Here is a 15,533-nt window from a genome sequence, read left to right as displayed (position 1 = left end):
CACACACACACACACACACACACACACACACACACACACACACACACACACACACACACACCTCCCAACTGCAGCCTGGAGCACAACACGCAATTCCTGAGGGAGAGAGGAGGGGTCACTCCCCCTCTCCTCAAAGCCCTCCCAGCAAATCTCCAGGAGAGGAGGAAACTTAACTTTACACACTTTCTCTGCATCGACACATCCACATGACTCCAGATGGTGGACACCCACCACCTCAAACCTTTCTGTTCCCTTTTCGCCCGGGAGGATTGAACACACACACCGGCTGCGAAGGACGTCTTAAAGGAAACTTTCTTGCCCAGCTGGCTGCGGCTTTATTTTACAGAGAAGCTGATGGTTCGTGAAGGAGACGGAAGAGAGAGAGAGAGAGAGAGAGAAAAAAAGAAAAGTCAAGCCTTCTTCCGCTCACGCTGTCTTTCTCCAAAGTGAGGTCATCCAGTCCTGGGATTCATTGTGAAAAGACTGCTTTGGTCTGGACCTGATCATACATAGACCTCCAGATTAGGTCTCGTCTTTCTGCCCTTAACAAAACATTTTTATCAGAATGTCTTTTTCTCCCCGGTCTTCTGTTTTCTTTGCGTATCCTAGTCAAACAAATTGAAGCATTCAGCCAAGAGATCGGGTTTTTGTGGATTTAATGAGAAGCAGGTTTTTTTTCCCCTTTGAGCTTTCCTGAAGACCGTCTGTTTCTCTTAAATCTCAGGTGTTTCAATGGCGTCAGCTGGAGAACCTCTACTTCAGAGAGAAGAAGTTCTCTGTGGAAGTTCATGACCCCAGAAGGTAAATTTATATTACAAGCTAAAACTAATGTTAGTTACTAATACAGATGTTTCTATTGTTTCAGCACGAATGATTTTTTAATTGCTAGTTAGACTATTGTCTCATACCAGTTCTAGTATGTTAGTGAAAATAGTATGATAACTCTTAGTCACCTTTAATGTAAATTCCCATCCTGCCAAAATGGAATACATTTAAAGTCATATTGTGCAGAGGAGGAAAAGACAACTTGCAATCTACTTTGGTCAAGGGAGGAAAGTTTGTCTTGGCAGCATGGCAGGATATTAGGGATGTAAGTCAGATTTATAGTTCTTGCAATAATAAACATGTGTTTTTGATCACATACATATTCACATACACAAAGAGTAAACCGATAACTGATGGCTGCGTGACAGACATTTTGCTGAGAAACTGACCTCTCTTGTGTTTACTTAACATAGCTATATATATGGAGTGTTATTCTACAGGCACACAGAGGGAGGGAAAGGACAAAAAGAGACAGACAGGGTGAAACAGGGAGCAGTGGTGTTTTCTTTAAAGGAAGTTGTCATTAGAGGGAGCTGCTCTGCTGCTCCGGTACACATAGCTGTTTAAAAAAGGACAAGTAAACAAATCGGAACATTGTGTGCGGCGATATGAAAAAGCAACTTTTTAATCATCATTTTTTTGTCTTTTTCAGTAGACCGTTTGTATTCAGTATATATAAGAAGGCTTTGTGTCTGATCCTACAGTAGGGCGTCGGTAACAAGAAGGACATTTGGCCACAGTGGCATTGCTGTGCACACCTGGTACGCCTGTCCTGCCCTCATCAAGTCCATCTGGGCCATGGCTATCAGCCAACATCAGTTCTACCTGGACCGCAAGCAGAGCAAGGTTGGTCTTTCTCACAAAATATAAAATCAAAAGCAACAGCAGGTCTGGGTAAAAATAAACAAGGGGTATGTTTAAGCTAATTAGGTAGCTTAAAAAAAGATTTGACAAACTCTTGTTTCTCTGATCCTCTCAGTCAAAGATCCATGCAGCGAGGAGTTTGAGCGAGATTGCCATAGACCTCACTGAAACTGGAACTTTGAAGACATCCAAACTGGCCAACATGGGCAGCAAGGGCAAGATTATCAGTGGCAGCAGTGGAAGTCTACTCTCCTCAGGTCAGTGTGAGTGTGTGTGGAAGGAACACGCATGCTGTGCTGTCAATGAGGAGGTTTGGAGAGACAGAAACAGCTGCTGCAGGAAAGAGACTACTCATTCTCTATTGAACGCTCTCCCACATAATGTACACCCTCACACCACCCAGTGTCAGTCAGTACGTACAGGACACCACTCCCACCCTCTATGTCACACAGAATCATCCCCCATAGGCTCCCCCGCCTCCTAAATTTAGTGGGTGAAGGAATGGAAGGCAGCTGTGGGTGTGCAGATTTCACCATGGTCTTTAAAACAATGCTTATCTGTGTTGAGCAATCAATGAGTGTGACGAGAACATTTGTATTTAAACCAAAATTAGAATTGAAAAGAAAACACTCTTTTTGTCCCAGACAGACATTTCAATGCTGAGAAGAAATACAAGTGTAGTAAAATGATTGGTTGGTGCTCAGGTTGTATTTCAAGACAAGTGTAATGAGTATATTTAAACCTCTTAATTGAAATAAGAAAATGCTGAGCAAAATACTGCACAGAATTCCTGTTATTTTCCTTCTTTTCGTTTTTTTTCTCACAGTTCCTCATCTCCACTTTCACAGTTTCTGATGATCCTCAGTTTAGTTCCTGTTTTATATCAGCGTGGCTTCGTCTTATCTGTTGTTTTCACTTTTCTTTGTGCTTCATGGTCAAAGAAATAATGATTTTCACTGTTAACTGCAGCATAAACTTGTCACAGAAACTGTTACTAGTAGCGTTTCTGCTTGACTGTTGAAAGCTGGGCTGAGCTTGAAAGTTTCTCCTTGTTTTTTTCCCCCTTCAAGCCTGAAAATTAGGTTTAGGAAAAGTTTGTCTGCTCTAGAAGGGTAAACTCCAAACAGAAGTGTTTGTAGCTGTTTTGAGCTCCACATAGTTCATTATTAGAATCTTTGAACCTTCATGTGGAGCATCTTGCAACACTAAAGCACTCTTATTGGTTTCTCTGTGACCAAAGATTTTCAGCAGTGGTTACTTAAGGATTGTTTGAAAGTTCAACCACACAGTCAACCACAATGGGGAAGTGACAGAGAAAAACAGTCTGTGTGTGTTTGTGTGTCTTATATGCATGTGTGTGTGTGGTGTTTTCAACAAAGCACATTACAAACAAGAGTGGCAGCATCTCAGGGTCTTGGAAATGTGCGTCACAGACTTTGTCCCAAACTGCCCTACGCTCCAAACACTCATGTTGCTCGCACAAACACAGCACTAAAACTCAGTTTCCTTATCAAAATGTTCCATTGGCTTCATGTAAACATCCTGTAAAGCTAGCAGGTGCACACACAGTTTATCCTTCCCTGAATCTGACTCACAAGTTTGCTCCAGACTCCTGGCCTTATGTGTTGTGTCGCTTGTGCCCTGCAGGCTCTCAGGAATCAGACAGCTCCCAAACTGCTAAGAAGGACATGTTGGCAGCTTTGAGAGCCAGGCAGGAAGCTCTGGAGGAAACTCTAAGACAGAGACTAGAGGAGCTCAAGAGCATCTGTATCAGAGAGGCGGTACGAGAGGACTTTTCCAACACTGGCACATATTTTGAAATGCTTTCTAGCTCTCTTGTTCTAATTTTTAAGTGGCTTGTCTCTTATATTTTCCAGGAACTAACAGGAAAGCTTCCCAAAGAATATCCTCTGGATCCGGGGGAAGAGCCACCCACAGTGAGGCGGAAGATTGGCACCGCCTTCAAACTGGATGAGCAAAAAATTCTTCCTAAAGGAGAGGTAAAAGCTCAACTATTCTCCTTACTTTCAAATCTGTTATCCACACAACAAAAAAACATGAAAGCACAATATCACAATGAATGCATTAAAAACTGCTGTGCTGATTCACACAAATAAAGTTTAGTTTCTAAGCAGAGAACGTTACAGTAAAAAGATTGCACTCTGAGACATCTTGTGCCTCAAAGAAGCTCTACTTATTTTCACGTCTTGCTGCCTTTTTGTGCCACGGGTAGATTTTTCCAGCAGAGCCGAGCTTCTAAATTTAGTCTGGCAGCGTTTTCACCACAGGAAGTGGTGATAGTAGGATTGTACGTGCTTGTGAATGTGTGCGTATGTGTGTATCACCGAGGTTGTGTGCTTTGAAAGGAATCCAGACGCACAATATCACAAAAACCACTTTGCTTGCAGAAAGATGTTTCTTAATTTACGCTGAGCACTTTCAACTCTGCACACAGAAACAGACGTTGCTCATGCAGGAGGTGCACAGCCGGTGTTGGTGAAAGAGATTCCTCTGAACTGAGGTAGTCTAATATTAGGTCAACCCAATGGAAGACATCGTCGACTGTCTCTGTGGGGTCAAATGGATTCACGTGGATTTTCTCTCAGATGTGAGAGGACTAATTACCTTCCAGCTGTAAATAGTCTGTGTCACAGGTCATCCATAAATTATTTCCTTCCCTCTTCTCACATTCTTGGAGGATAGTTTTGTGTTCTACTTTCATGTTTTACTTGGTCAACCTGCTCTGCTCCACAAATCTCTATAGAGCCATAGTGTAGGAGGGGATGGATTGATGCTGGAGCTTTAATCTTTGGGGACACGGGTTTCCAAATAGAGACAGTCCGGTGGTGAGAAAAAGCACAGCCACAGCACAGATAAATGATTTCCGCAGCGTGTTTTGTCTGGCAGGTCTTTCTTTCCTTGTGTGTCTTACCAAAAAATGAGGCATGGGAGAGTGAGTATGAGTTCGTGTCTGCAAACTAGCCCTTGTTGTTCTTGGATTGGTCATTGCTCTCTGTCGCTACAACACTGAAAGGAACCAGCAACTTTGCGCTATTTTCACCCGTGTTTGTGTGTTCACCAGGAAGAGGAGCTGGAGCGGTTGGAGCGGGAGTTCGCCATTCAGTCGCAGATCACGGAGGCAGCCAGGCGTCTCGCCAGTGATCCTCACGTGAGCAGCAAGAAGCTGAAGAAACAGCGGAAGACCTCTTATCTGAATGCACTGAAGAAGCTCCAGGAAATTGAGAACTCTATCAACGAGTATCGGGTCCGCTCCGGCAAGAAGCCAACGCAGAGAGCATCGCTTATCATTGAAGGTACAATGTATAAGTATTTTTCTAGGATACAGATTAAAGAGTAATAGTCTGCAATTTGATTTGTTTTGATAACATTTTATAATTCTTGCTTTTGTTTTTTCTTTTTCAGAAGCTAATATATGCTCTGAAGACAGCTCATTGTCTGATGCGCTCGTTTTAGATGACGGTAAATACCTGTTTTTTTTTTTCTTTTTCTGAGATCATTAATCATTTTATTCAGTTTGAACCACTTCCTCTGACTTGATTCACTGATTCTTTTTCAGATGATCCTCAAGTTACCGGTACCCCAACCTTCTCTCCTGTAGCATCGCCTCATAAAGGCCTCCCTCCACGTCCACCGTCTCATAGCCGGCCTCCTCCTCCTCAGTCGCTGGACGGCCTGCGACACATGCACTACACACGCTCTGACTATGACAAGTCTCCCATCAAACCCAAAATGTGGAGCGAGTCGTCACTGGATGAGCCTTATGAAAAAGTGAAGAAGCGCTCATCTCACTCCAGGTGTGTGAACGTTTCTTTTGACTTCTCCTCAAATGCTCATTTCCACCCAAACTGCACATGGACGTTAAAGAGGAGGTGTCTTACAGTAGTTATTTTATTGATAATGAAACACGACACACCCTTCTGCAAAAAGGCAGTGACCTTTAAATATAAATGTAACTCTGTTTAGTCACAGGCGATTTCCAAGTTCTGGCAGTGCCGAAGCAGGAGGTAGTAATTCTCTTCAGAGCAGTCCTAACAAGAACATGCCTCAGTGGAACTCTCAGTCCAGCATGCCCTCAACACCGGACCTGAGAACTAGAACGCCACACTATGTACATTCCACCAGGTCAGCCACTGATTTCATTCACTGATTAACCAGAAAGCATTATCCACTCACTCAAATAAGGAATCATTTTTAAAGGGATCCATGATTAGTTGTAACATTAGACTTTATTTGATAAACATATATTTTAACTGTAAAATAAAGACTGTAAAAATACTATAGGCTGTTTAGTTTTTATAATTTTTAAATTAAAATTTAAAAATAAATTACATGGACGGGGCCATTTTATTTACACGCAAAGCATTCTGGGTAAATGATGATGTGGATAGGTCCTCGGTGTGAGGCTGCTCCACCCTGAAGGTTAATCTTGGACAATATCTGATGATTACCTCTTTTAAATGAAACCAGAGAGCGTTGACAGAGAGGAGAAGGTAGAAACAACTCAGCCTGTAACTGAAAATATAAATGGAGGACAACAGAGCTGCTTCATGGAAGAAGAACCTCAGCTTAGCCTGTTAGCTTTAGCGTTAGCCCAGACGCTATCACCATATATATGTATTAGCTCAGCGCTACACATTCTCCTCTCGTCACTGAAGTACTCCACATGACAGAGAGGGGAACATTGAAATGACTCAGACTGCAACTGAAAATATGGATGGAGGACCTCAGTTTAGCTTGTTAGTTTGTTGCGCTAGCACCGAGCTAATACATATAAGGCAATATAGTGTCAGCGCTAGTGCGAAGGCTAACAGGCTAAGCTGAGGTTCTAATTCCATGAAGCAGCTCTGTTGTCCTCCATCTATATTTTCAGTTACAGGCTGAGTCATTTCTACCTTCTCCTCTCTGTCAACGCTCTCTGGTTTCATTTAAAGAGACAATCATCAGATATTGTCCAAGATTAACCTTCAGGGTGGACATAGCTCGCTCACACCGAGGTCCTATCCACATCATCATTTACCCAGAATGCTTTGTGTGTAAATAAAATGGCTCCGTCCGTGTTAAAATAAATTTTTAAAAATTTGCAAAACTAAACAGCCTACAGTATTTTTACAGTCTTTATTTTACAGTTAAAATAAATGTTTATCAAATAAAGTCTAATGTTACAACTAATCGAGGATCCCTTTAAGTTAAAAGGCTGTAAATGAAAGTGAAATGATTCAGTTTAGTTTTTTGTTTTGTTTTGTTTCTTCATACCACAGGTCAGTGGACATCAGTCCCACCCGTCTGCACAGTCTCTCTCAGCACTTTAGGAACCGCAGCTCCAGCCTTGAGTCTCAGGGCAAACTGCTGGCGTCTGATTCGGACGCACACCCGCACACTCTGGGCAGTCCGGACTTCTTCCTCGGCCCGGGACGAGGCTCCAACGGCTCTGACCCTTTGGATGACTGTTCATCCTGCACCAGCCAAAGCAGCTCGGAGCATTACTGCCCCTCCGGTGGACCCCCAGGCAGTAATCCCAACTACTCTACTCTGGGAGAAGACTCGCCCTCTAAAGCAAGGCAGAGGCAGAGACAAAGGCACAGGTGAGTGCCGGGCCTGCTCGCCTTTTCTATCTTTTCAATTGATTTGAAAAGAGTATCATTAAACAGAAACATCGTGAGCTTAATGAGTGAATGTCTATTTCTTCTACAGGTCTGCAGGTAACTTAGGTTCCTCTAATTCTGGCTCTATGCCAAACCTGGCAGCTAAAAACGGCTCTGTTGGAGGCTCAAATGGAGGTGGGACAGGAGGTGGGCACCACGGAGTCTACCTCCACAGCCAGAGCCAGCCCTCCTCCCAGTACCGCATCAAGGAGTACCCTCTGTACGTGGAAGGCAGCACCAACGCTGTGGTGGTACGCAGCCTGGAGAGCGACCAGGAGGGCCATTACAGCGTCAAGGCTCAGTTCAAGACCTCCAGCTCTTACACGGCCGGGGGGCTGTACAAGGAGGCCTGGGGCGGAGAGGAGGGAGGCGAGGGAAGTGGCCGGCTCACGCCATCACGGTCTCAGATCGTACGGACTCCATCGTTAGGGAGAGAGGGTGGTGGTGGAGGAGGGGGGAGGGCCGCGGTGTCTGAAGAGCTGCGGTGTTGGTACCAGAGGTCTTCAGGAAGCCTGAAGGAAAGGAATCACTCACATTCGGGGTCCACATCCTCTGAGTCTGGGTCGCAGCAAGGAACTCTGGGACATGGTCGAGGGACTAGAGTAGGAACACTCGCCAAGTGTTCACCAGGTAAAGCCCCAACTATTCTCACTAAAATCTGTATGAGTTAAACAGCAGCTGATTCAAACATTGTGATGACGTTACATGCTGTGTGAAAGTCACAGCCTGTGTGTAGTTTTAAATAATGATCCTCCAATAAAAAGTCCTCAGAGCAAATTTAGAAAAAAAAAAAACACTCTGTGGAAGTGTTTGTACCGGGGATTTCTCAGTGGAGATGAATCAGTTTGCAAAACCAAAAATTTGTGATGAAAGAAAAAAAGATTAAAATGTTTTGTTAAATAAACTCTAATGGAGCGCTTTGATAAAGCTGCAACACAAAAGTGTTGATAGAGTTTCACCCTGGAAGGAAACAGCCTGAACAGAGAGGAGATTTTAACAATGGGAACCAGATTAAGCAAAGCTGAGAGTCCATTACGACAACAGATAAAAGTTGAAAGCCACGTGTTTTTTTTATTTATTTTTTCTTTTTTTAATTTTTGATTTAGGATTTGTAATTTTAATAATGTGACTGAAGTGCGTTATGTTGCACCAATAAGGTTAGCTTAACTGTTTGGGACTTTATTGACCTCTGAAGCAAAAGCATTTTTTTTGTCTCACAGAGCGCTTAACTCTACATGTGAGAAATAATTTTCTTTGACTAACTATCATTTCTCCTTTCAGCTGCGTCCCCTCACAGTCAGAGGAGCCTGACCCCCTCCAGCGAGCACCCAGCCACCCCCACACCCCCCTGCAGCCCACAGCACATCCTCAACTGGAAGAACGGGTAAGAAACGCACACACAGCAGCAGCGGAGGGTACAAAAAGACTTGCCTCAGCTGCCTGCCCCACTGATTGGTTCAAACCTCCGTCTTAACTCATGAGCTTTGATCGTCTGTTCTCTTTTCATCACTGAACTCATCCTCGGTGTCTGTGTGTGATTTTGTGGTTCTTTAGAATGTAATCGTTTTTATGTTTCCAGTTTGTGTTCCTAATGTTTTACTCGTGTCTCTTCTCTGTTCTTTCATCTCACGCAGCTGCTTGTTGTTCTTTTCCTTCCGAACAAAATCGCTCACTATTTGGCAGCTATTTGGCATTTCTTTCCCGTTTGTCTTCCTGTCTTTACTAACCCTCCTTTCCTTCTGTGTGTGTCCTCTCTCTTGGTTTAGAGGCACAGGAGACAGCTTTCCTACTGAGGACGTCTGTCAGTCTCCCCCTCAGCCCAGCTCTGATGCATAGAGGTACCGCCAGTGGTCTCAAACTCCTGTTGGTCTAAAGTTATATTGTAGTGATGTTGGCAAAAAAGTAGCAGCAGCATAATAACATTTTGGCAGAAAATAAATAAACATATAGCATCTTAGTAAACAGACAAGTCCTGTAAACAGGAAGTGATAGTAATAGTAAGTTTTATGTGGTGATGATGGAAAAGGTTCTTTGTATTTCTTCCTCTGGTGGTGTATGTGTGTCTCTCTGCATCTGTTAGGGTCTGATCTTTGCATGTGCACAGCTGTGTTCTGACTGATGCTTCACAGTTCACTCCTTTCAGGATTAACTAATAAAAACACTTAACAAGCCACTGTTGTGCAACATTTTTAACATAAAGGCTCAGCAGCATTTAGACGTCTTATTTTGAAAGTTGTGGAAATGAAATGCTGTCAGTGACACGTTTGTGTCTTTTTCTGCAGGTCTTTTAGTGACAGCTGTTTTCTCAGCAGCCCCCTGTGTTCGGAGCTGGCAGATGTGCAGTGGTACGGAAAAGACAAGGCCCAACCTGGGACACTGGTCTGAGACCTTCCTGCAGGGCCGAGAAGTATCCCTTTGTTCTCTCCTACGACCTCCTCTCTGTTCGTCACTAAAACCCATCAGCAACCAATAACCTCATCCTTAGTGTCCTTCAGCCACCCCAGATGCAACGGAACAGGAGCTGTCTCCTTAAATCTTCCCACTTTCTTCTTCACGCCCCGCCTATCACAGCTCAGCCGGACAGGGACGCATTTGCTGGGTTTTGATAAGGTCTTTTTTCCCAGGACGGACTGAGAAGTGCCACCTCAGCACGATGGAGTCCTTCCCTTCTTCACCTTCTGGAGCACACAAGCAATGGGCCAAAGGGTCAAGAGCAAGGAAAGACAGAGCACAGAACATCACAAACGCTTTTCACACTCAACAAACCCAACATGGATCGGCCCAGGACATTTTTCCCCCCGACACTGCGTCCTGTTATCCCTGCGGTGCTACCGCCCGGTCAGACGATACACACTGGATTTGAGCCACCAGTTTAAAGAAAAAAAAATCATTTTTTTAAATTAGTACATGAACTATGTTGCATTTCATTATCCCCGTTCTCACTGTTTTATGTTTTTTTTTTTCAAATTTCCTAATTTATATTTCTAAAAAAAAAAGAGAAGATTTCAGATTTAACACTGTTTAACCCACCTCCAAACACGGCTGCTGGATCAACTGGTCACGTCACGGTTCTTTGGGCAGGTGCCTCAGCAGAGATGTCATCAGTTGGCAATATGTGAGCGAATCCCTGTGACGACATCAGGTGGCGTTCTGGGACATTACCTGACACAGACGAGGGCTATAGCAATAATGAACACTGCACAAGGCTACGAACTGGTTTGAATCTACAGAGGGAAACTGAAACTGGCATGTCCGGTTCTCAGCACTGGGATGATTGAAATGAAGGATCTGAAAACATCACTGGCAGAACTTGGAGATTAGGCATCGGCCTGCAGGTTTTTATTTTTGCCGACTTCATCGACAAAATGAAAATCATTTGTCCAAAATGATCAGTTATAAATCATGGTTGTTTGGAGGTCAATCCTGTCACAGATACTGCAGTGAGAGATATTTTCATTTCATCTTATCTCTTTTTTTTAAAAATCTCTAACAGTGAACAACTGTTAAAAATCTGTGGGCATACTTTGCAGATTCTTGTTGATGCTGCTCAGTGATGAGCAACTGTCAAAAACAGTTTTTGCTGGGAGGTTTGTCCCTCCACTCTGGTTCTTACCTTGCTGAGTCGGTCCCCTTACAGCACTGTGTTTTCCCATCTGAACCCAAATTATTACTTCTAAACATCTTGGTGCTTTGCGAGCGTACTGTAATTCACCACTGAACCTATTGCAGTCATACGTACTCCTTCTAATCATGACTGTCTAAGAAGCCATTTTTTAAAAAGCAGCAGGAGACGATGTTCGTTTCATTTTCCATCGAGTTGAATCCATTTAGTTTCATATGAAAGCACAACATGTCGTGTCTTCGTGGGCTGGACCTGCAGTTTTCTGTGTTCCTGTGTCAGTGTGTAAACTTTTAACTGTTAATGTAACTTTTTGGGGGGGTCGTGGTCAGGTTGACAAAAAGTCCTGATGCGAGGGCAAAAAAGGAAAAAGAAACTAAAAATAACTTTTTTCAGACATCCCAATCAAAAATCCAGAACAGGGTTTGAAAAGCACACCTGACTTTGTATGAAGAAGAAGTTTCTTTTTGTTGCCGTTTCTTGTTTTTAAAGTCTTAACCATTCTTTTTTCATCTGTTTGTAATTATTCAAGTAATAAATTCAAAATTGCTTTGACAGACAATTTGAAATCTGATTAGGACTGGATGAACAGAGACAAATCTCACCCTGTCCGCCATTAACAGATGTTTTCTTTGCCGTAAGTTGTTTCTACGTTGTGTTCCAAAAGAAAAAGGTATAGTTTTGGTTGCATGTATCATTCATCCTTGGTTAGTTTTGATAAAGAAAAATATGCAAGACTGGAACCAGCAATCACTGGGTTCTATCTGATTGGATTTCATCATGATTGCTTTTCAAGCTTAAGTGTTTTTGTGCATTTCTGTCTTGAACTTCCAATCCCATGCATGCCCTGCAAATCCTCTGACAAATGACCCAAAGACAGCACAACCTCCAACTTTTTCCTGCTGAAATCAGTTCTCTTTGCTCCAAAGTGTGCTCTGCCACCTAATTCTCTGCCCTAGCTCTAATCTCTGACCTTTGAGACCGTTGTGAACAAGAGTGATGTTCCTCTGTAGTCTCACGCAGCACTTTCCCTTTCCAAGATGAGGATTTTTAGTAATACTCCGGGAGAAAGGAGGTACCTATTTTATCAGTTTTTTTTCCTGTTTGTACAGAAGGTAACACGTTTGTTGTTTTAACAACACTACATTTTATATGGACCAGTATTGTCTTTTCTTTTAGCTCCAATATTTAAAACAACCCTAATGAGGTGCTACAAAATGACCAGTAACTGCATTGACATTTCTTCATTCAATAGGTTCAGTATCAGATGTGCAAAATGAAGCTTATTTTAACAGTCCCAACAGTCGATCACTTCCTCAGCCAGACAATAGAGCATGTAACTTGATTTTCTCAGTTCTCYTCAGCTGTAACTAAACATTAAAATGCGTTGTAGAAAAACAAATTTAAAAAAATGCGGAGTTGATTAAAAGAATCGGAACCCCGCAGTTAATTTATTCTTTTTTTTTTCTATTAAGAATTTGTATAGTAACTTTACATTTTGCAAAACTGTGTTGTTGGAAATTACTGATGAACTTTCAAGATGAGAAGCCGTGCTGGTTCTTGAGAGTAAGAAAAATAAATTATTGATGAATGTTCTCAAGACGGTGCCTTTGTCTTGCCTTTGTTCTTCTTCTTTTTCCTCACTTCTTAGCAGCTGCCTGGTGAAGGGGAGGTGGGGTAAAACCCGTTAGTCATTCAGGTTAAGGGTCACCGTGTCGGACTCATCACGAGGAATCATAACATGTAATCACCACTCCCGCTCCTCCAGACACACTCACTCTCGTGTCATCACATCCCGTCAGTCCAAGTCAAAGGAAAGAGGATTTCCTCTGGAGTTAAAGGAATGAACAATCCAAACATGAAAGAAGTGACTCAACAGTTCACAAGCTTAAAACCAGCTTTTCAACCTATTTTGTTTTTTTTAGCTTGTGTTTCCTCGCTCAGCAACTTCAATTCCTGCCTTGTAATACTAGCAGCATTTATGGAAATCTGACCTCCTACCACGTACCCTGAAAGTGGGGTGACAGACAAAAGTACACAACAGGAGAGATTTTATGCCTTTTTATCTAAATAGTCTTAAGTCTGTGTCTGAGAGGACACTAATCCTCATCATGCAGTTTTGGTTTGTTCTACAGTTCTTTGGCCTTTTCTGAATTAATATCATGTTCCTCTTTGTTCTTCATGTGTTCCCATAGCAGCTCTCCCAACCAGCCAACAGCTGGAAGCTGTTAGCCCGACATGCCGTGAGAAAGTTGCTGCACTCTGGGTTTTTTGTTCTTTTTCACTTGTTCAAGTCTGTTAGCCTGTTGCTTTGTTCATATGTCTGTTTGCAACACAGCTGTACGATCTTGTTTAATTATTGCTCGCCACCAAAGTTAGATGATAATGTTCCTGCTTGTGTTTGAGTGTCTGTTAGCAAAATATCTCACAAATCACTGGGGAAATGTTAATGAAGTGTTCAGATTTATTTTATATTCTAAAAGTAGGACAGGTTTAAAGATTTGTCCAAGTTTGGTGAAGATGCCATCAATCTCATTTGTTCATGAAGGATTTGAACAGAACTGAGCTTCATTTCTAAGGTTTTATTTACACTCAATGACATTTAGATTACAGATATAAAATATAGTATATATATCATACTCGTCAAGTCATAAAAGTTCCACCTCCTCAATAAATTAGAATGAAGTCCAGCTTTAAACAGAGGGATTTGATTTAAGAACAAAACTACTACGTCTTGAACAAGGTTTGACAATGCTGCCCTCTAGTGTCCATTAAAAGCAACATCTAAGGAAATGAAAAGGAAAGCAAATAATGTGAAACATTTTCCAAAAAATAAAATAAAATAAATCAACCATTACACCATCAAGATTTTCTGACATTTGATATCATAAACTTGTCAATTTTATTTTAAGAATGAAGCTTTCATGGTTATTGTGGCTTTAGGTTGTTTGTTTGCAAGCTGTTCTTGCTGTGGCTTCTTGTTGCCCTTTGGGAATTTGTGATTCTTGGGAAATAGTGATGCAGAGTCTTCTGTCCTAGAGGCATGATAAGATTTCTTCCATTTTTATATCAGGGTTGCACAACTAGTCCTTAGTGTCTCTGTCAACAGTAGTAGTTTTGTTTTCAGATGATATGTAAGTGGGAGTTATCCAAAGAGTTTTCATGTCATTAGGTTTCACAATTCACTTCCTGTTCCAGCAGAAGCCCATTAGTGTCCTCAGGATCCTGTAAAAACATACATTAAAAGCTTTTTTTAATCCAGCAGTTTTTGATCAGTAAACCTTTAAACACCCATCTCTGTTTTATTCTAATAAAATGACCTATAAATGATTTTAATGTTTTTTTATTATTATTAAAAGTACTTTTGACAAACGAAGTTGCTTTAAAAAAATAAAAAAACACATTCTTTCAATACATCTTCAATCTAATCAGTGTTTTAACATTCAGGATGTTTTTGCTTCTGCAGCAGACAACTTGGAGTTACAAGGACAGCAGATAATCTGAATGTCTTTGAGCTGAAACAGGAAACGACAAGATGCAAAATGCAGTTGTTAGTGTTTAAACTTTCTGTATTTTGATACATTACTGAACCATTTAAATACAAATAAATAAATATATAATTTGAGTATTTCGAGACCCGTATTTTAATAACAGTTCATTCTTTGCTTAATTAAGATTTTTGCATTTTTCCACTAACAGGCCCAATCAGGTGGTTCCCAAACTTTTCAGCTTTTGACCCACAAAATAATAGAATCAGAGACCTTTGCCCCCAACTATTTTTGGGTGATAAACATTGTTTTCAGGTCAAATTTACAAACATATAGTAACAATATTCATTATACTAATTTCATTTATTTTTAAACAAACCAACCTCACTCTTTTGTTATTAAGGCCAAAAAAAAGTTCTTAGTAGTCATTTTGAAATGTATTTAATTCTGACCCCTCCTTAATGTTTCTGGTCCATGGCACAGGCAGTATAGGCTAATACAAAGGGCTATCCATCTAAGGGCACCACAAACTGGTATGAAAAAGTTTTTTTTATAACTTTTTAATCAGAGTATAGTTGATTTAGTCCGTAGAAAAGTCACTGATTACTCAGGTTTATGAAGGCAACAAGTTATGTGGGTTTCTGGGCCTGCTTTACATGAAAATTACATGAGTTTGTTACTATATTTGTTACACCTATTTAATTTGGTCTGTGAGCGTGTAAAAATTGGCAGTGAGATTTAAAAAAAATTTGCACATCTTGCTTAGGGGGCCAAATTGGCTGGGGCCGGCCCTGCACAGTGTGGTCCTGACCCCAACTGCGGGAAACACTGTACTAAACTGTGTGTATACCTGCGAGACTTGACAGTAGGCCTGGATCTGGGGGGAGCTGTAGCGGCGCAGACCTCGCCACGACAGGAAAAGTATGTAGATTGAGCCCAGGAGACACAGGACGTTGAAGAGTATGGATGTGGCATTTACGATATGTGAGCCGGTTCTCTGAGCAGACGAAAACTGGGAGAGGAAGAGAAGAAATGTGACTCCATTTAATACATACATATACATATATATATATA

At 41.7% G+C, this 15,533-nt stretch overlaps 2 protein-coding genes across 10 annotated transcripts in view; one reads left to right on the top strand and one right to left on the bottom strand.

Moving 5' to 3' along the window:
- frmd4a (FERM domain containing 4A) overlaps positions 1 to 12,571 on the top strand; it is a 95,849-nt gene extending 83,278 nt beyond the window's left edge. For 7 of the 9 annotated variants that reach the window (XM_014012340.1, XM_014012341.1, XM_014012339.1 and 4 more), the window contains 13 exons: positions 725 to 801; positions 1,530 to 1,671; positions 1,805 to 1,946; positions 3,337 to 3,470; positions 3,567 to 3,689; positions 4,772 to 5,003; positions 5,113 to 5,169; positions 5,267 to 5,504; positions 5,674 to 5,832; positions 6,969 to 7,292; positions 7,402 to 7,982; positions 8,634 to 8,736; positions 9,635 to 12,571. In XM_014012340.1, the coding sequence (XP_013867794.1) occupies positions 725 to 801; positions 1,530 to 1,671; positions 1,805 to 1,946; positions 3,337 to 3,470; positions 3,567 to 3,689; positions 4,772 to 5,003; positions 5,113 to 5,169; positions 5,267 to 5,504; positions 5,674 to 5,832; positions 6,969 to 7,292; positions 7,402 to 7,982; positions 8,634 to 8,736; positions 9,635 to 9,737 (2,415 nt within the window). In that variant the 3' untranslated portion in view covers positions 9,738 to 12,571. Of the gene's footprint in view, positions 1 to 724; positions 802 to 1,529; positions 1,672 to 1,804; positions 1,947 to 3,336; positions 3,471 to 3,566; positions 3,690 to 4,771; positions 5,004 to 5,112; positions 5,170 to 5,266; positions 5,505 to 5,673; positions 5,833 to 6,968; positions 7,293 to 7,401; positions 7,983 to 8,633; positions 8,737 to 9,118; positions 9,191 to 9,634 lie in introns of all 9 variants that reach the window. The other 2 variants (XM_014012337.1, XM_014012342.1) reach the window with 2 other exon arrangements.
- Positions 12,572 to 13,538: 967 nt separating this feature from the next.
- The window catches only part of tmem253 (transmembrane protein 253), a 3,043-nt gene continuing 1,048 nt past the window's right edge, over positions 13,539 to 15,533 (bottom strand). The window contains exons 6-7 of the mRNA XM_014012348.1: positions 15,310 to 15,471; positions 13,539 to 14,196 (exon numbers count right to left, since the gene is read on the bottom strand). Coding sequence (XP_013867802.1) covers positions 14,140 to 14,196; positions 15,310 to 15,471 — 219 coding nt within the window. The 3' untranslated portion in view covers positions 13,539 to 14,139. The remainder of the gene's footprint in view (positions 14,197 to 15,309; positions 15,472 to 15,533) is intronic.

This window comes from Austrofundulus limnaeus, unplaced genomic scaffold (genome assembly GCF_001266775.1).
Source record: "Austrofundulus limnaeus strain Quisiro unplaced genomic scaffold, Austrofundulus_limnaeus-1.0 Scaffold90, whole genome shotgun sequence".
NCBI classification, from domain to species: Eukaryota; Metazoa; Chordata; class Actinopteri; order Cyprinodontiformes; family Rivulidae; genus Austrofundulus; species Austrofundulus limnaeus.
The sequence above is the reverse complement of the archived record's forward strand: the minus strand, read 5'-3'. Positions and strand labels throughout refer to the sequence as shown.